The 19801-nt window shown below is 46.2% G+C and overlaps 1 protein-coding gene across 1 annotated transcript in view; it reads left to right on the top strand.

Annotated features, from left to right (window-relative positions):
- Positions 1-4183: 4183 nt before the first annotated feature.
- The window catches only part of PTK7 (protein tyrosine kinase 7 (inactive)), a 100601-nt gene continuing 84983 nt past the window's right edge, over positions 4184-19801 (top strand). The window contains exon 1 of the mRNA XM_081188443.1: positions 4184-4383. Coding sequence (XP_081044569.1) covers positions 4338-4383 — 46 coding nt within the window. The 5' untranslated portion in view covers positions 4184-4337. The remainder of the gene's footprint in view (positions 4384-19801) is intronic.

The following is a 19801-nucleotide window of genomic DNA, read 5'->3' as shown; positions in this document are numbered from 1 at the left end:
GAATTGTATGGATTAATTCCACATTTTAAAATCAATGGGCCTGGATGGTGTAGCCATAGGGCTTGTTTTATTTAAAGCAAACACAAAACATCAAAGTTCTGTGTCAAGAAAAGGTGAATTCTGTAATCTGTTTGTTATGCAGATAAAGCAAATGTGCATCCATTTTGCATAATTTGCTGGTTCTGGGAAGTTTCAAGGTAATGAAAATTCTCTTGAGAGCTAAGCTGAATTCCCCCTCTGACTTGTGAGGCACTGCATTGGACCTTCCCGAGTCGTATCCTGCAGTGCTGGTGCAAACCTGACTTAAGTTAAACATCTGTAGTAGTCCAAATATATCACTGATTATATTGAATTAATATATGAACTTCCATCTCTCCAACTCCAGGCCACAAACATTTCTCCTTTTGTCTGCTGTCTTACCTAGTTTGTAGTACCCCCTGCTGAATTCAATGGGGCTTCATAGAATCCCACTGTAATGCATTATGCTCAATTTGGTTCACTTTCCCTTACAATCCATATTAAGAAAGCTAGGAGAGCAAGTGGTAGAGATATGCATAAGCCATTAAAATACGGTACTTCTCCCCTCCGAACCACCTTAGTACATTAATACATATCCAAGAGAAATCCATTATTCCTCTACCCTCGTTCAATTGAATTTCCTCGCTTGGTTTGGGCACCCCTTCCATTGTTAAATTAATATTTCTGACATTAAAAACGCCCCTTTGTTCTGTGGAAATACTGATACACATAATGATTTCTGTGTTCCCCCTACTGCCAAGGGAACCTCACAACCTTCTGTCGTCTTCTAATGAAAAAGCTCTCTGATGTGCAGCTAGAAAAACGCCCAAGAAAAAAAAAACAAACCCAGCAACCCTGCTATCTCAGTCCACAAAGTAGTCATCTTTTAAGGTTTATTGGTTTGTATTAGGGATACCTTTTAAAGTCAGCATTCTTTATGACGTGAAGGGGCTTAACAGGAATTTCCTGGGTTGGCAACGTATTAGTGTGAGATTATAAATTGCTGTGTTCTGGTCCTGGAAGGACAAAGGAGTCAGGAATTCAAGTTGTGAGGTATTGACCCTAATTCCACCTTAGGAATGCCCCCCCTTCAATATGAGATAACATCACAACCGAAGGAAGAGGCACCTACTGTCTGTTTCTGCCTGAAAAACAGCATCATGTAAGAATATGAAGGCTAGACACAGACTTGCAAAGTGAATTATTTGGCAAAGCCACCACCTTTGCAAACAAGCTTCTTTGTGTTCTTTGTCTAGGGCAGGGTGGCTAACCCCAGACTCTGCAGGTGGCTGTTGGAGTCCAACATGGCTAGTGATGACAGGAGTTGTAGCCATATTCAACTATCTAAAGGGCTGCCACATGCAAATGGGGCAAGCTTGTTTTCTCCAGCTCTGGGCTCAATGACTATATGGTCTAATTGTGTGATGCCGCACCCCCTCCCAGCAGCCAATTTATATTATGCTACGTGCCATGGCAGCCATTTTGTGACTGGCGCCCACAAGCCTCACAATTCAAAGTGTGCCCACTGGTCCAAAGAATCTGATGATGCCTAGGGAGTGCAGAACTCACCTGTGCTAAAAGACGTCTGGCTGCTTTTGTACTATTTTACAAGCAACCCAATTGTGTGTGTGCAGTGTGTACAGTATGTGTGTTCAAAACTATAAGATATTTTATACATTTCCCTTCAGTTTGGGTAAGAAAGGGTAAACATAACTACCTGCTAGTTTATTTGGGAGTAAAATTAATCATGCACACACAAACACATTCTACATAGAGGCTTATAATTCAATCAAAATATTAGCCCACACATTTTCTCCTTAATATTCAGAAGTGAATAGCAATGATAGCTACCAGGTGGGAGTGTTCAAATGAACAGCTTTATCCTGGTATTATGGGTAGCCTTCAGTGAGGATAGCATTCCTTAAACTCCAAAGTATTTTCATATGTACTTTATAAGAGAAAGAGAAGAAATGCCACAGTTTGCAAATTCTTGGGAGTAAATGGCTCTTTATCCTGCAATTGAACAGCATGCAAAACTCCCTGAGGTAACAAAGGCCATTTACCACACAGTAAGCATCTTGTGAGAACATGAACAAAGGTTATAATCTTTACAGCCTCATCCCTAGTTGCTAGCCTGGAAAGGAAATAGGGTTGTCACCCGCCCTGCTGTTCCCAGCTTGAGACAATAAAGAAATGGAATAGGACTCAGAGCCCTTTGATCTTCTCTGCCAGTGATCAGAGAGAGGAAACTTCTCAGAGCCTGGAGACTAGTTTCTTTAATGGTTTTAGCAGACCCCTGTAAAGTATCCTCAGGCCAGGAGACTGCAATGTCATGTTCCTCGCAGGCTAAAATCCACCCGTACAGGTGTGATATGAATGCAGCAATAATTTAAGTGTTAGGGTAGGATGTAGAAACCATTTATAGATACTCACATGTAATAAGCAGGGGGAAAATCTATACATAGACCAAAAATATATATACTGTGAAACCTGAGATTAGCAAGCCGCCTATGGCAAGAGCATACTTGAAAACTTTCCAAGTGGTTGAGAAGTTTGTCCAGCAGCAGATAACCAACTTAACCAATTTTGAACTTCCCAGTTTTACTTACTTGGGAACCCTTGACTGCCTAAAATAAAAGCCCATTGACCAGAGAGACTATTGTCATGGTTTGAGTCAAGACATCTGGTAAGCAACTTGTCAGGAAGACTGAGAGGAACTAACTTATTTATTACTTCCCCAAGGGCTTGTGGTTTCCTCCTCCAAAGGAGCTACTTTCATTCATCCCTGGTTACAGACTGTAGCCAGACTCTGCGCTTTTCAAGGTCTTAACCAGACTGCTTCAAATATACAGTACACTGGAGGTTCCTTGGTCTGTTTCCTTGGGAGAATTATTCCTTGGAAGAACTGGGTTGCATATCTCTTGGGGGTGAAAAGTTGGGATGAGTATAAGAACCTAAAAGCATAAGATGAGCCTGCTGCTTTGGGCCATTGGCCCATCTATTTTCAGCATCCTGTTCTCCTGGCAAGATGCCTTTGGGAAGCCCCAAACCAGGACCTGAGCAGAACATCAGCCCTCTCCCCACTTGTGATTCCCAGCAACTGCTATGCAGAGCCAAACTGCCTTCACCAGCAGAGGCAGAATCTAGCCACTGAGAATCAGCCACACTAAGATTCCTGCATTGCAGGGGGTTGGACTAGATGACCCTTAGGGTCCCTTCCAACGCTACAATTCTGTGATTCTGGGGATTCACCGAACCCTCTAGCGCAATTTGGGTAGGGTGCTGGCTGTTCATGGTGGGGGGGGGGAGGAGAGTTCTGTTGTGGAAGCAGAAATCTTTGCATTGATTAAACACTTTAGTTGTAATCTGCCCAAGCAAAGCCTTATGAGGAACGTTTGAAGGAGCTGGGTATCTTTAGCTGGAAAAGAGGAGACAGAATTGGCGCCCTGGAAGCTTTTATATGTGAAGGGCGGTCTACAAATTTAATAATAATACAGTGGTACCTCGGGTTAAGTACTTCATTCGTTCCGGAGGTCCGTTCTTAACCTGAAACTGTTCTTAACCTGAAGCACCACTTTAGCTAATGGGGCCTCCTGGTGCTGCCAGAGCACGATTTCTGTTCTTATCCTGAAGCAAAGTTCTTAACCTGAAGCACTATTTCTGGGTTAGCAGAGTGTAACCTGAAGCGTATGTAACCTGAAGCCTATGTAACCCGAGGTACCACTGTAGTTTGAAGATCAGCCACAGGAAAGATTTGGGACCCATCGTCAAACCCTGTATTTATCACGTTGGTGTCCAAAAACCAGTTCTGTGTTGGCCAAGGCACCAAGGCACCCATGAACACCTCCTCTTTGTGGCTTCCAGGTATGTGGAATGGGGAAAGACGAACACGGGGCAGGGAGCTGCTTCTCAAAGTCGGCGCGAGAGAACCTGAGACACCTTCGGAGCGCCGAGAGGTGAGCGCGCGCCTCGGGCCTCCCCGCCCGAGAAAAGCGCCTCCAAGCCCGGCAGGGGTCGCTGGGCAGCCGGGCAGGTAACGTTGGGAGGGGAGCGCGGTGGGGTGGGAGGGTCGGTGGGTTCCGGCCTGCCTTGCAGGGAGCGGGATTGCTCCTCCCGGGGCCGGAAGCTCCTCCTTGTCCCGGGTGTGCGAGGGGCGGAGCGGGGCTGGGTTGGGCGGCTGGGCCGGCCTGGGCGAAGAGAGTCCCGCCGCAGCCTGAGCTGCTCTTTTTCTGCGAGCGGCATGGAGTGAGAGCGAGCGAGCGAGGGCCGGAGGTGGCCAGCGGGGCGCAGCAGAGGGGGGACGCCGAGGCGAGCTCGAGATGGCTGGGGAGATGGCGCGGGGGCTCCGGCTCCTCCTGCTTTTCGGTGAGTGAGTGGGTGGGGTGGGGTGTGGGGAGAGAGAGAGGGAGCCCTTCTCCGCCCGCCTCGGAGGCCGGGAGGATGCATCGCCCGGCTACCCCGCGCGGGGCTCCTTCCTTCCTTCCTTCCCATTTTGCGCTTTTACGCATTGCCTTGGACACTAGTGTGTGTGTTTGTGTGGAGAGGCGAGCTGCGCGTCTTCCCCGAAGAACGCGTGCCAGAAAGTGCGCGCCGTGCCGCTCGCGGGTGTGTGTGGAAGGGAGGGCGAGCGGGCGCCTGCCTTTCCGCGCGGGGCTTCTTTGTGTCCGCCCGTGAGGCGTCGGAAGGGGAGCTGCGAAGCGGCCGCGCGCTTTCTCTCTCCCTCTTCAAGCCATTCAAAGCCCCTCTTGGTCCCCAAAGCGCTTCCCATCCCTCGGCCCGTCTCCTTGGTTTTGCACCCGCCGCAACAGGGCGCGTTTCCCCCCCTCCCCCTTTTCCCTCCTTCCCTCCCTCATTAGACGCGAGCCCAGCAATTGCTCGGTGCCATTCAGACTGAACAGCGGGATCTTGCCCGAGCAGGGAGCCAGGCAACGTCTCTCCTCCTCCTCCCTCCTCCTGGCTGCCTCTAACGTGCTGGTTTGAAAACTGCTCCAAGGAGCGGGGAGAGAGGGGTTGGGAGAGCTTTGGCTGGCTGGAGGAACGAGGGGAACACACGCCAATACTTTTTATTTCCTCCCCAATGGTGGTTCTTTTTGGGAAGCAGGCGCTAGTTGGCGTCTTCAGAGGAGCTTAAAATTACATTCCTGTCCCGTCTGCGACCTAGGTTGTTTGGCTTCTTCAAAAGCGCAAGGAAGGGCATTTGTAGGAAGATAGTTGGTTTAGTTTATTCACAGGTTGGTCACAACGAGGGAGAATTGCAGGAGGTTGTGCCCTTTGTTGGTGTGCTTTAAACCTCGGTTAAGAAGTCCGCAGGATCCCGGAGCTTTGCAGAACTCTGGTTTGCAGCCGCCTCCATTAATGAGAGTTTGAAACTACTGGGGCCATTCTGATAAGCTTCAGCCTAATCGCCAGGACAAAAGCTGTAGGGCTCAAACTTCAGAATGAATCTGTTGGATTTGGGTGGCGCTGCAGATTTGGGGAATGCATCCTGAATTTATCGACTGTCTGGTTCTCAGACTAATGGAGACAACACAGAAGTTATCATGGTAATATGTTTGCAAGAACAAATGTCCAGTTACTGTTTTGCAGACCTAGCTGTTGAACCTCGTTACAGCAGAGAATTGATTACTTTAATTCAGTCATCAACAAACTCTTCAGGACAATTTTTGTTAGAGAAGCGCTTGCTCTCCCACATACTTGGCTGATAAATGCAATGACTGATTCCTAGTGTTGACATCAGGTCATGAACCTGATTAGGGGTGAAGTCTCTCTATGTTAGGGATTGAACCCGTATATAACTTGCACAAACAGAAAGGTATGTTGAATCAATATTTGGCATGTTGTGCAACTGCAGAGACAACGTCCCGTTGCAGTTCTTTGATATTACAAGTCAGAGAAAGTTCTTGCAGCAATTTAGATTTTGGAGAGGATAATCTAATGGAGCCCTACCTTTCTGATTCACGCGATGATGAATTAGTTGGTATAGTGTGTGCAAAATAAGACGAGATAACCTATTACTGTTTTTACCAGTCACATTTTCCTTCCAAAGAACAATAGAAATGCTTGCTCATGCGTTGTGCTGCCACACAAGAGAGAGTTGCATGAAGTTGTACATTTGAGGTGGTAAAAAATGTAGAATTTTCACAGTGGAAAGTATTTTTCAGCTTCTCTTACCAGTGTTGTTCAATTAATGCTTTTCATAGATGGTCCCCAGAGTGCTCTTATGATGCAAAATACCATGCTGGCTGTTGTGTTACAAGTTCCATATCTTGTGCATGTGCAATATTCAATTTTCAGGATATTGTACCTAAAATGGTGGAAAATCTCATTCTGAATTTAAAATTAATCTCAGTAAATCTATATATACAGAGTGGCATCTACTTATGTCTGCCTTCTGGCACAGTGGAAATCTGCTTCCACAACGGGACTTACAGTTTCTACCCTTCCCCCTCGTGCATCCCCAAAAACTGCTCTACTGCAAGGTCAGCTGTAAGCTATTTTGGAATTGAGGAAGAATTGCCCTCTTACTTAGATTTTTATTTATTATTTATTGAATTTATATACCGCCTTATCCCTGGAGGTCTCAGGGCGGTTCACAAAATAAAATCAAAATATAAAAAGACGAAATACATAATCAAAATAAAAACAACAACCCAATATCCACTCCCCCCCAAACCCCCACATTTTAAAAGAGCACAGGATGTCAATCAAATCAACCAAAGGCCTGGTTAAAAATGAACATTTTTGCCTGGTGCCCAAAGGTGTATAATGAAGGCACCAGGCGAATTTCCCTGGGGAGAGCATTCCACAGATGGGGAGCCACTGCAGAGAAGGCCCCATTCTCATGTTGCCACCCTCCGGACCTCTGGGGGAGGAGGCACGCGAAGAAGGGCCTCAGGAGATGATCTCTGGGTTCAGGTAGGTTCATATGGAAAGAGGCTGTCCTTGAGGTATTGCGGTCGTGAGCTGTTTAAGGATTTATAGGTCAAAACCAGCACTTTGAATTGGACCTGGAAACTAATTGGTAGCCAGTGCAGCCGGACCAGGATCGCTGTAATGTGCTCAGACTGCCTTGCTCCAGTGAGCAACCTGGCTGCTGAATTCTGCACTAGCTGAAATTCCTGAACCGTCTTCAGAGGCAGCCCTACGTATAACACATTGCAGTAACCTAACCTTGAGGTTACCAGAGCATAGGCAACAGTAGTTAGGCTACCCCTGTCCAGATAGGGGCATAGTTGGGCCACCAGCCGAAGCTGATGGAAGCCACTCGGGGCCACTGAGGCCACCTGAGCCTCGAGCAATAGCAAAGGATCCAGGAGTACCCCCAAGCTACGAACCTGCTCCTTCAGAGGAAGTGTAGCCCCATCAAGATCAGGTGATCTCCCACCCATCTGGTCTAGGGAACCACCCACTAACAGTGCCTCAGCCGTATCTGGATTGAGCTTCAGTTTGTTGGCTCTCGTCCAGTCCATTAACCGAGGCAAGACACTGGTCCAGCACTTCGACTGCCTCACCTGTAGATGTAAAGGAGAAACAGAGCTGAGTGTCATCAGCATACTCTTGACAACATACTCCAAACCTCCCGATAGCCCCACCCAGCGGTTTCATATAGATGTTAAACAACGTAGGGGGTAGGATTCAGCCCTGCGGAACCCCACATTGAAGATTTTCTGGAGCACTGAAGTTGCACTTGGAATATTGGGTGGGAAGAACCTGTAGGCAGAAATGTTGAGAACTATATAAAAGGATGTCACATAGAGGAGGGAGAAAGGTTGTTTTCTGCTGCTCCAGAGAAGCGGACACGGAGCAATGGATCCAAACTACAAGAAAGAAGATTCCACCTTCCTGACAGTAAGAACTGTTCGACAGTGGAATTTGCTGCCAAGGAGTGTGGTGGAGTCTCCTTCTTTGGAGGTCTTTAAGCAAAGGCTTGACAACCATATGTCAGGAGTGCTTTGATGGTATTTCCTGCTTGGCAGGGGGGTTGGACTCGATGGCCCTTGTTGTCTCTTCCAGCTCTATGATTCTATGATTCTAACTTTGATTTCCTATTCATAGTCTCATTCATCACCCTCTTTGGGATTCTTATACTTCTGATGGCAGAGGGCTCTTGTAATCCCTAAGGGTTGTGTCCAGCAGAGGTGTCCTGCTAGCACAATGATTTCCCTCTCTTCTCTCTGCATCCCCAGTCTTATTATTATCATCTGCCTATCTGGAGCAGATGGGAAGGAAGTCCTATTGTGCAGGCAGAAGTTGGTGACAACCCAAATATCAATAATTCCCAATCATTAAGAGTTTTGAACCCACGTATTGTAGGGGGTTGGGCTAGATGACCCTCATGGTCCCTTCCAACTCTTATGATTGTATGAGGGATCAGCAGTGAGAATTGGCCATCTTGAGGAGCATCAGCATGGAAGGGACATAACAACAAGAAGTTGATTAGATTCGGGCTGTTGAACTTGAGTCCAGTTTAACTCGGTGGGACTTAAGTTATAACTAACTTGTATCATGGATTCCAGGAGGACCCGAGAACATCCAACATAGGCTGCAAGCTATGCACACCTACCTGGAGTAAGCTTTCTTGAAAACAAATGTGACCACCATCTGAGTGCAATCACATGAATGCCTGATGTTCCCCTGAATCCAGTGCAAGGGCCTGATAGGCTAGAAAAGTGTCCATCTATTTTCTCCATATATAGCAGAGGAGAGCATCTAGTTCAGGGTTTCCCAAACATGGGTCTCCAGCTGTTGTTGGACTACAATTCCCATCATCCCTGACTGCTGGTCCTGCTAACTAGGGATGATGGGAGTTGTAGTCCAAGAACAACTGGAGACCCAAGTTTCGGAAACCCTGATCTAGTTGAATGCAAGTACAATACACCTGAAACTGATCACAAAAGCCCAGTTATTTCTTGTAAAATACAGGACGCCTGCAGCAAAACCAACTTCCCTGATGGGTGTGCTTCATCTTTCTAAACCTTTAAACGGGAAAATGTTAACAGCCGCCGACTGCGTCTGGGTTGCCGCTTTAGGACTTGATATTTACATTATTTCCAGTAGATGCTGAAAATGCACCATGCGGCTGAATGCATTACATTTCTGAAGTGCTTAAATATTAAGCCGTTCCTCAAAATAGATGCCAAGGGCAAGTAAGCACAAGTACAAGAATAACCCATGAAAGGAGGGTGGAAATGCATGAAAATGAAGCTGGTGTGATTAGTTGAAATTACAGGGCAGCAATGTGGGCTTGCTGGATGGAATGGAAGAAGCCTTTGAAGTAAGCTAGCTGTTAAGTTGTAAAAGCAGCCCTTATGCTACCCTTAACACCGGAGGTAACATCTGCAGGGGGATGCAGAGCTGAGGCCGGGCTTGTGTGCCTAGTCAGTAGTAGAATACCGCATTCCTTGCCTGGCATTGCTTTGTTCACCTAGGTATATGAAGTCTGGAAAAATCCCCACTTTTCATTTGAACTTTGTTATGTAGTAATTCACAAACCTTGGGCTACTATACAGAACTTTGTGGGTTTTTCACCTCTTTTAGGTCCCAGTTTCCCCCCATGCTTTCTGTGTTACTGTAAAGAACGGAAAAGGTGTCCCCTTTGTTTTCTGCCTTCACTGCTGATTCATGCGTTAATGCCAGACCAAACATTTTAGCTTCCACTTCCAGTGCTTTTCACAGAAATGGGATCTGCGGTCCAGAAAAATGAAAGCTCATACCCAGGCAACATCCTCACCTTTTCAGCAAGTGAATTGTTTTAAAATCTGCTATGTACAGTGTGCTAGATGCCACGTACATGATGCTTACAATCCATAGGTAGCAAATACGGCCCATGAAAAGGAGTCCATACAAGAATAATGTACAAGATGTTAAAAATTTGTCGCCTTCATGAAGTTCAAAGAGCTAGTGCAGCTCTCGGGTATTGATTGCCCCTGAGCATGGCGGAGTGTGGATCTTATTACAAGCAAATGAAGCTATTGTTTGCCCACCTGTGAGGCATTCAGCAAGTGTGAGTTTTGAATGCTCTGCCCTCTCAAAGAAGCAACTATATTAGGAGTAGCCCTGCAGATGTCTGTGATAAAGGTCATACTTTGAGCTGAATGAGAGATCTAATCCTCCCCCTTTTCACACTACCTTGCGGACAAACCCTTCCTTGCAGTCCTTTGTGTGGCTTGATGATAATGGAGGAGGAGGTGGGGGATGTCTCAAAGTGTACTCATCCTGCTCTGCTTTTTAAAACAAAAACAAAACCCCAAAGTATTTAAAGTGAAACATGCAAGGGAAATATGTCCAGGGACGCAACAGCCATTGTGGTGCCCTTCAGATGTTTTGGACTACAAATCCCATCAGCTTCAGCCAGCATGGCCATTGAACCAAGGAACAACCAATGGCCCATCTTAGGCCATCATCCTGTTCTCACAGTGGCCAACCCTATGAGAAACCCCCAAGCACAGGCATGGCCAAACTTAGCCCTCCAGCTGCTTTGGGACTACAACTCCCATCATCGCTAGCTAATAGGACCAGTGGTCAGGGATGATGGGAATCGTGGTCCCAAAACAGCTGGAGGGCCAAGTTTGGCCATGCCTGCCCAAGCAGGGCCTGAGCAGAAAAGCACGCTTCCCTCCTGTGGTTTCCTGAAACTGGTATTCGGAAGCATAAACTGCCTTCAAGCATAGAAGCAGGGCATTCATCATCCTTCATGGGTTAGTCAGATATAATGGGAGTTGTGGTCCACGATATTTGGAGGGGTCCATGTTTACTACCCCTAGAGTTACGTGTGAATGGATGTACAGTGGTACCTCGGGTTACATACGCTTCAGGTTACAGACTCCGCTAACCCAGAAATAGTACCTTGGGTTAAGAACTTTGCTTCAGGATGAGAACAGAAATCGTGCTCTGGCGGCGCGGCAGCAGCGGGGGGGGGCCTATTAGCTAAAGTGGTGCTTTAGGTTAAGAACAGTTTCAGGTTAAGAACGGACCTCCGGAACGAATTAAGTTCTTAACCTGAGGTACCACTGTATTGGTTTAGACTACATTGGCAGTGGGCCATCAGAGAAACAACTTTGATTCAAAGCAGATGATAACCCGTTTTTCCAAGTCTCATCCAAGTAGTGCTCATTCCGTTTAGCTTGCTTTCTTGGGTCAAGAAGGACATGAAGCCTGGGAGCAGGGAATCAAAGCTATTAGGAAGTGCTCCTCCCCGATGTTAGATTCTCCATAGTTCCTTACTTTAAAGCCACTCTCGTTCCGTAAATTGCAAGGGTGGGGGAGGAATACGTCTCCAGAAAATGCATGCATTCTTTTTTATGCGCCAATATTGTTGAATGGACATTACCACCCTTGTTATTTTTTATCTGCAAAAGTATAAAAAGCAAATTTTGGGTCCCATTGCTGTTTTGTTCCTGTTTTACGGCCTTCCTGAGCTTTGTTCAGTTTTGGTCTCCTCTTCCCTTCCTTCCTTCGCTGCCTGCTATTTCTGTTTCTGCTGCAATCCAGGCACCCCCTTCACTTTTGCCTTCACTCCCACTCCACATTCTGCCTGCTCGAGTGATCAAAGTACCATTGGCCTTGAAAGTTAGCACCCCAGTTAAATAAATGGAGGCAAAAGCAGAAAGGTCGATTTTAATAAACCAGATGTTCTTAAAAAACAAAAACCCTTTCAGTTACTTACTATTGGGCCTGTGGTTGTGCAGAGAACTCTCCTAACGGTCTCCTGGTTTTCCTTTTCCCCCTTTGCACTGGAAAACAAGAGTCCGTATATACGCCTACCAACTCAGATGGCTTTAGGAGAAGGTAAAGCAGATACGTTTTTGGTGGCTACTAGTCACATTTAATATGTTTTACCTCCATTGTCAGATGCTGTAATAATAATAATAATAAAATAATAATAATAATAATAATAATAATAATAATAATAATAATAATAATAATAATAATTTATTATTTATACCCCGCCCATCTGGCTGGGCTTCCCCAGCCACTCTGGGCGGCTTCCAAAAGAATATTAAAATACTATAATACATCAAACATTAAAAGCTTCCCGAAACAGGGCTGCCTTCAGATGTCTTCTAAAAGCCTGGTAGTTGTTGTTCTCTTTGACATCTGGTGGGAGGGTGTTCCACAGGGAAGGCGCCACTACCGAGAAGGCCCTCTGCCTGGTTCCCTGTAACTTGGCTTCTCGCAGTGAGGGAACTGCCAGAAGGCCCTCAGTGCTGGACCTCAGTGTCCGGGTAGAACGATGGGGGGGGGGAGACGCTCCTTCAGATATACTGGACCAAGGCCGTTTAGGGCTTTAAAGGTCAGCACCAACACTTTGAATTGTGCTCGGAAACGTACTGTATACTTCTAAATGCCAATGGATGGGAATCACAAGTGGGGAGGGAGTGTGCTGTTGTCCTCAGGTTCTGCTAGTTATCTGGCTGGCTATTATAAGAATGGGAATGTGGACTAGATAGGCTACTGGCCTGACCGAGCAGGCTCTTATTTTTTTATATGTCCTCAGGTTGCATAATCAGTGCACCATCTTTAGTCATTAAAAGTATATAAAGCCATGTTTTTAGTGGCTGAGCCACAAACAAAAATTCCCCTTGCATGGAATGCTAATCAGAATCTAAGCTTTGAATATTTTGGGAAAGCACAACCGGACGGCTTGAGCCACTTGCTTGTCTGGGACAGGAAAGAAGAAGCGGAACTTAATCTCTCCATCTAAAAGGCTGACTGGTGCTGTTATGGGTATGAGAACTGGGGTGTGTGCGTACACAGCCTTGGCTGCTAGGGGATGTGTATACATGGAGTCTATTCGGGAAATGTGTGGCACTTGGTTGCTAACAATGTATTTTCATTGGGCATTTTTGTCAGCTGGTTTTTCAGCGTCCATTAAAGTCAATGACCATGGGGTGTGATTTTGCAGGATTTGCTATGCCTGAAGGGGAAGTGTTGGCATTCCTGTGCAAGCTTGACAGTGCAAGACAGTATATGATAGATGCCTGCCCTGCAAGGATTCTGCTGGCCCAAGCTGCTGCCCATTGGATTTGACTCTTCTCAAAGATTGGGGGCTCCTGTTAGCAGAATGGCTGCTGCAATATACACAGTGGGCTCTGAACCAATCGCTTTTTGCCATTTCAGGGAATGCTTTCCGGACACCACAAAGTGTGGACTACTCAGCAGCATTCTCTGTAGAATGCCTTTCTAATTTCATAGCTGTTGCCCCTAGTGGCATGACGAGTCCGTGTGTCTGGCTGTTAATCAGAAGGTTGGCGGTTCAAGCCCACCCAGGGACGGCTGTGGACAGGATTCCTGCATTGTACTAGATCAGGGACGTCCAACTCCCAAGAGACCGAATAAAAAACTGGCAGTGATGTACTCCTTTTTTGAGGGGTTTGGGTCAAAGTTGCTGAGCTTTTTTTTAGGGAGGAAAGTCCAGGGTTTTTTTTTGGGGGGGGTACTAAAAATGGGAAGGAAAATGTCAAAATTTATCAAAGGAGGAAAGTTGCTCACCAAAATATCACTAAGGAAAAAAACAGCCTCACAGTGAAAACTCCCATCTTCTGTTCTAGCGATCATGCACAAATGGAGGCCAGGAAAAGGAGCCCACGATTGACTGGTCAACCTGATGGACATCCCTGCACTAGATGACCCTTGGGGTCCCTTCCCACTTTTCGATTCTAGGGTTCTAGGATCAACAAGCTGCCGACTAGACTGGGATCTTAAAAAGAAAAGAGAACAGTAGACTGCTGCTGCTGCTTTCCCCTCCGCTTCCAGGTTTTGCCTCCTTGCAGACTTACCTCACTGCAGCCCATTCTCATGCTTTTCCTCTGGCCCTCTCATTCATCCTGTTACTCTCTGCGTAACCACAGGAGGGAAAGGAAAGCCACTTCCGGCCTGCCCAGGAGGTGGGGTTGCGGGCTTCACGCCCACCCCCCACGTGAGCGGGGGCTGGTTTCAGCCCCCGCGAGAGCAGGGGAATCCCGGCCGTGTCTGCCCTATTTAGGGCCGGCGCAGAGGGGGCTCACCCTCTTTTCGCCAGCTAGCCCCCACGTTTTCCCTCCCTCCCTCCCTCCCTTTAGCTAGGCTTTAGGTAGGTCTCTGAATTTGCTATGGACTTCGGTCTGTCGCCGCATGGGGCATGGTAGGAATTTTTCCCAATTGGCAATTTACAGCCATTTGGTTTTTCGCCTACCTCGTAGCAACTCGTCACAACTCTTTGGCATTGGCGGTAGGCATTGGTAAGAAGGGGTTAAGAGGATGTGGGGGGGAGGAATGCCATCACCTCCCCCCAGTGAGCGAAGGGTGGTCCGTTAAAGGACTCCGGGGGGCGTGGCCCTTTCCGAAGCCTATGGAGGTGTGGGCCAAAGGCACGCCCCCGAGCGGTGACCCGGGGAGCTCCTAGTCTACGTGCCTCGGCGGGAGACTCCCCCCGATATAGTGTTAACCCTTCCCCGTGTCTCCAGCAAATGGGCTGGAGCCAGATAGTCGTTAGGACCAATGCCTAAGCCAATGCCTCTCATTCCTGAATTCAATAAAGTTGTGGCCTAATTCGCCCATTTAACCTTAAACCATGGTGTCTCGTGTCTTTATCCTGGTGGGGGGCGGGAACTCACCACGCAATGCTGGAAACATGACTCTTAAGTGCATTTTAAGAGTAGTTACCTTGTGGGCACTTAACCCATAGGAGGGCGGTGCTTTTACACCAGATTACATAAGTAAGGTTGCGTGCCTCTATTGTTAGATGCCAGAGGGTAGGAACTTCTCTTTGCCTTTTGCTAACAGTCCCAGATTCTTCTCCCCCAGCCCCCCAGACTCTTTTTGGCCCTGGGGCAATGGGAGTCTGTCATACCTGCCAGTAGTTATTGGGCAGGGCAAGGCTTCCACCCTCATTTCAGGCAGCTTGTAGGTTGCCGATATTCACAAATGGCTCTTTTCCCACACACTCTTGCAGAGTGCTGTGTTTTCTTTTGCACCCTAATGAACACTTTTGAAAGCTCTCCTGTTTTTGCAAAGCGTCTTGACTGGAATGTGCATTCTCGTCCGCTCGGTTTAATGAAATGTTTGTCGCTTTCAGCTCTGTTTATACCACAAGGCTGCACTTTAGCAATGCTGGATGTGTCTGTGGGAAGGGCCTTTTGTGCCCTAAGAACTGATAATTCAGAGCTGCAGCTCTGCTCCTTTCCGCATTTTAAAAAGCTGTGTTTGGGCACTGCTTGTTATCTGAGGGGGGTGGGGGTGGGACCAGGCTAGTTAAGAAGCAGTTTGCACAAATGCACCTTTTGTTTCTGCTAATTCGGTCTAAGCGGAGTCTTGAGAAAATAAGATTTACCTAAAAGGAACAATGTGTTGTTCCCCCTGCAGTCACTCTTTGCTCACTTAAATGAGCAGAGAATATGACTTAAAACATCATCACCATAATCATTATTATTATTATTATTATTACTACTGCTACTACAGTGCTACCTCAGATTAAGTACTTAATTCGTTCCGGAGGTCCATTCTTAACCTGAAACTGTTCTTAACCTGAGGTACCACTTTAGCTAATGGGGCCTTCTGCTGCCGCCCCGCCGCCGGAGCACGATTTCTGTTCTTAACCCAAGGTAATATTTCTGGGTTAGCGAAGTCTGTAACCTGAAGCGTATGTAACCCGAGGTTCCACTGTGCTACTAGTACACCCGCCCATCTGGGTGTAAGTTATTCTGGGTGGCTTCCGACACTTATAAAAGCATAACAAGATGTCAAACACTAAAAACTTCCCGATACAGGGCTGCCTTCAGATGTCTTCTAAAAGTGGTGCAGTTCTTTATCTCCTTGACACCTCAAAGTTCTCCATGCAGGCTATTTGCAAGAAGTCTTTATGTCATAAATTAAAATTCTTTTTATATGCAAACCCCACCCCCTTTTGACCCCCTCCCCCAATAGATTATATTGCGCTAGGCAGAAGGCTGCTAGGTTGGATCAGTTAGTTTCACTTGATTCCCATTGAACAGGATGGACAATAACCTTGTTAATACATAACTTCCGCTTCTCAGGTTTGTGGTTTAAGTTACTCTTTCCAGGTAGATAGCCAGATCCTTCTCTCCTGGCTAAACAATGATGCTTTCCACCCCCCTAGTCATTCACTAATCCTTCTGACTCAGTAATTGCTGAAATCTGGTTAGGGTAGTTCTTGGGTAAACTGAATCCCAGGAGATGACATTCCCTTCTAAGGAACAACCTTAATCTGCCCAGGAACTCCTTGTTTTAATTCATAGGTCAGCCCAAAAGCCGCATTCCCATTCTGGGCAACTTTCCAAGGGCCACATGGCAATAGCAGGGCTGGAGGCAAAAGTGGGCGGGGCAACGAATACTACACTGGGCTTTTTTCTGCACACAGTTACACACCCTTCTCTGTCCTGTATCTAGACCGAGCAAGAGGCATCGTCGGAATTCATTGAAACATTCCGTTACTACAATGCCTCCTCTTCCAGTTGATTCCTCAGTTTCATTTGCTTTCTCATGATCTCCTTGAGCATTTTGTTCGGAGAGGCGATAGCCTGTCTCCAGTACTAGATTACTGATTCATGTGGAGAAGTCCTTTTGTTTTCGTGCTTGTTTTATAACCTAAAAGGCACAGCACAAGAGGAAAAGGGGGTGAGGAGGGATGAGGAAAACAAGCTCAGTTACCTGGTGGTTCTCACAATTCCCAGCTTGATTGGAAATAGTTTGACGGGGGAGGATCCAAATGGAGTAGGTCTATCAGCAGGGCTGATAACCGAGCCCCCCCACCTTCTGTTTGTTGTAGTTTGATGGAGTGTGACTGCTAGTAGACTACAGTTGAAGGAGAGAAAGACATGCAGATAAGATAGCTTGCAGAGGCTGTGAGGGACTTCACATGCAGAATGGCAGGTGGTGGAAAAACATGAAGCTGACCTACTGCTTATACACACACACACACACACACACACACACACACTTTTCATTGAAACTGTTTATCATTTTTGTCTTGGTAGGTGTTCAAAAGTAATCTGAACCAGGAGATTTTTTAAAACAACCACAGCAACACAATTTCAGATGGAAAAGTGCAAATGGGAGAAGGGCTTAGCTTGCAATGGATAATTCCACCAATTCTCTTCCAGTCACACATCAATCTAGTATGTCCCAAATGTTGGTAGCATCAATTAGTGATGAGTAGTTCATGATAAATAGGGAGAGTCTGTGATTCAGCTCTTGCAAGGTGGCTACAAAACTTTCCCTACCCTATCACAAATGATGATGATGATGATTTTGGGAAGAGTTACTAACCTTTGCAACCTCGCTGCTCCTTGGCTTAACTTATCTTTCTTCGAAGCAAAGGCAGAAATGTTCGTGGACTACCTACATCATGCTTGTACTACTTCCCGAGATTTGAGAAGTAAGAATGCTAGGGCTTCAGGCGTATTAAGCAAAGTGTAAAAGCCATGCCATGGCTTAGAGCAGCTGGTTTTAGATGGAGTTTGCCATGGAGTTGCAGAACGTCAGTTCTTGGACATTTAAGAGCCAAGAATTCTGTATTCCTAGGCCAAGTGAAACAACGTTCTACCATCACAGCGCCTCTCATTTTCGAGAGACAATCATTCCGTTTCTGTCATCCTGACAAGTCGTACTTCGAGCGCTTTTCCTCTGCAGCAAGGCGGGCAGAATTCACAAGCCAAGAAATCGGTCTGGCGGCTGCAAGTTGTGCATCGAAATCAAAGAGACAGACTCCAAGGATATGGCTTGTGACAGGACCAAGCCTTGCTCCCCTCGTGCCCCAGTTGTACTTTGCCCTCGATTAATAGAACACCTCAAGGCCATTGTGTTAGCATATGCCACCTGCTTCCTAAAACGCAATAAGGTAGCCCTTTCTGAAGTGCTGAAAGCACCAAATAAATTGCAATAACATTGTTTGGCAGGTGCACATCTCTGGAGTCTCTTGGCCGGCAAGACGGTGAACTGATGTGAGAACAGCAGGTTCCCTTCAGGGGAGTTGGACTACTCCCAAGAGTCACTGCTGCTCAAGACAGGGTTGAAATGTAGAGGAACAGGCTCTGTGTTCCTTTCCAGCAAGAAGAGTAGTTTGCAATGTACTTTGTAGCGTAGGCTGCTTCTTGAAGACGCCTTCCTTGTATTCGTGAACACTCCTGCTAAGCAGAGTTAAGAGATTCAGATACGCAGTGGTACCTTGGTTCTCAAACAGAATGCGTTCCTGGAGTCAAACGAAACTGTTCAAAAACCTAGGTGTGGCTACCAATTGGCTGCAGGAGCGTCCTGCAGCCAGTCAGAAGCCGCGCAAGATTCCGAAAATCGCTCGAAAACTGGAACACTCACTTCTGGCTTTCGATCGTTTGGGAACCGAAACGTACGAGTTCCAAGACGTTTGGCAACCAAGGTACTGTTAGAATTCCTGCTCATTGATTGCAGTCATGGGATTGTTGTCTATCACATGACAGTGTATGTTTTGATGTATGTAATTCCTACTTGAGTGTAGGCTACTTGAGTCCTACTCAAGTGTAGACGTGAGTCCTACTCAAGTGTAGGCTGGGCCTACTCGAGTGTAGGCTGCGCTCCTGACAGGTACGACTGACAAATGGCACCTTCAACGTAGGTTATGGTCACCACAACAGAATGTCTAGGCACTATTCCCCCCCAATGAAAATGTATTAATAATAAAAATAATAATTTCATTTCATTTCTGCTTTATATTTTAAAGAACCAACCCCAAAGCAGTTTACAACACCATTCAAACATCAGACGAAACAATCCATAATAAAACAAATGCAAGCTTCAAGGAAAATATTTCAGATCCTTCTCTAAGTTACATTTTGCTTTCCTCATATTCATTTACCTCTGGCCCTATCTGTTCCCCTACAAAACAAAATTCACCACACACCACTGCGTCCTTTATAGCAGCAGCTAAGTATGCTTTTGGTGCTGCATAAATGATATATTAGTAGTGACAGGTGCAGAGAGAATGCATTCAGAAAAGTCTGCACCTTCTGATCAGCCAAGAAACAACTTGCAATAAATACTAGCTGCGATAAACGGTTGAAACCCATATAGCCTATGGGGTGGGGGAATCAATGGATCTCAAGTCAGCAGGTGTAAGCAAGACCCTTTACCGCTGAAGTTCAGTTATCATATGCAGCAGCTAACTTGAAGAATAACATAGGAGCCATGATCCTGTACAGATTCATGCTTCCCGCTGCAAGGAAAATAAAAATTGCACATTGAAAAAAAAACACAACTTGTTATTTTGCTTTGGCCCCGAGCAAGTTTGCTGTTCGCATGAGACCTATCTGAGATGGTTGTCAATTGGAGTAGGCCATGTTTGGTCTTTCCTTTCCTTTATAGGGCAGCTTCCTAGGTTGATAGGGCTACAGAAATGCTTTCGGTTTACATGAAGGGGTCATGTAAATATCTCAGATTCCTAGGCAGCATCAACATAGTATGCTGGATGTGCTCAGTGCCTGGTATTTATTTTGGCCCTGGGCACGGCTGAATGCAAAGTCTGCAGTTTTTAAGTATAGAGGTGACCCTCTGTTCTGGAAACACTTTTTATTGCCACCAGTCTCTTCTGGTATGCAAATGAGCATTAAACATTTATACAAATATTGCTAAGGGTTGCATTTCAGCGGCATTGGCCCTGTACAAGTCATTTCTACAAGTTTATGTAGTGAACAATCAAAAGAACTTAAACTTTTTAAGTGCCAAAGAGAATTAAGGCTGCAATCCAATGTATGCTTGAAGTAATCCCAGTGAACTCATTGGGGCTACTTTTGAGTATAAGAAGGATTGCATCATA

This window comes from Podarcis bocagei (assembly GCF_964188305.1).
Source record: "Podarcis bocagei genome assembly, chromosome: 3".
NCBI lineage: Eukaryota > Metazoa > Chordata > Lepidosauria > Squamata > Lacertidae > Podarcis > Podarcis bocagei.
This window is presented reverse-complemented; position numbering and strand designations above follow the sequence as displayed.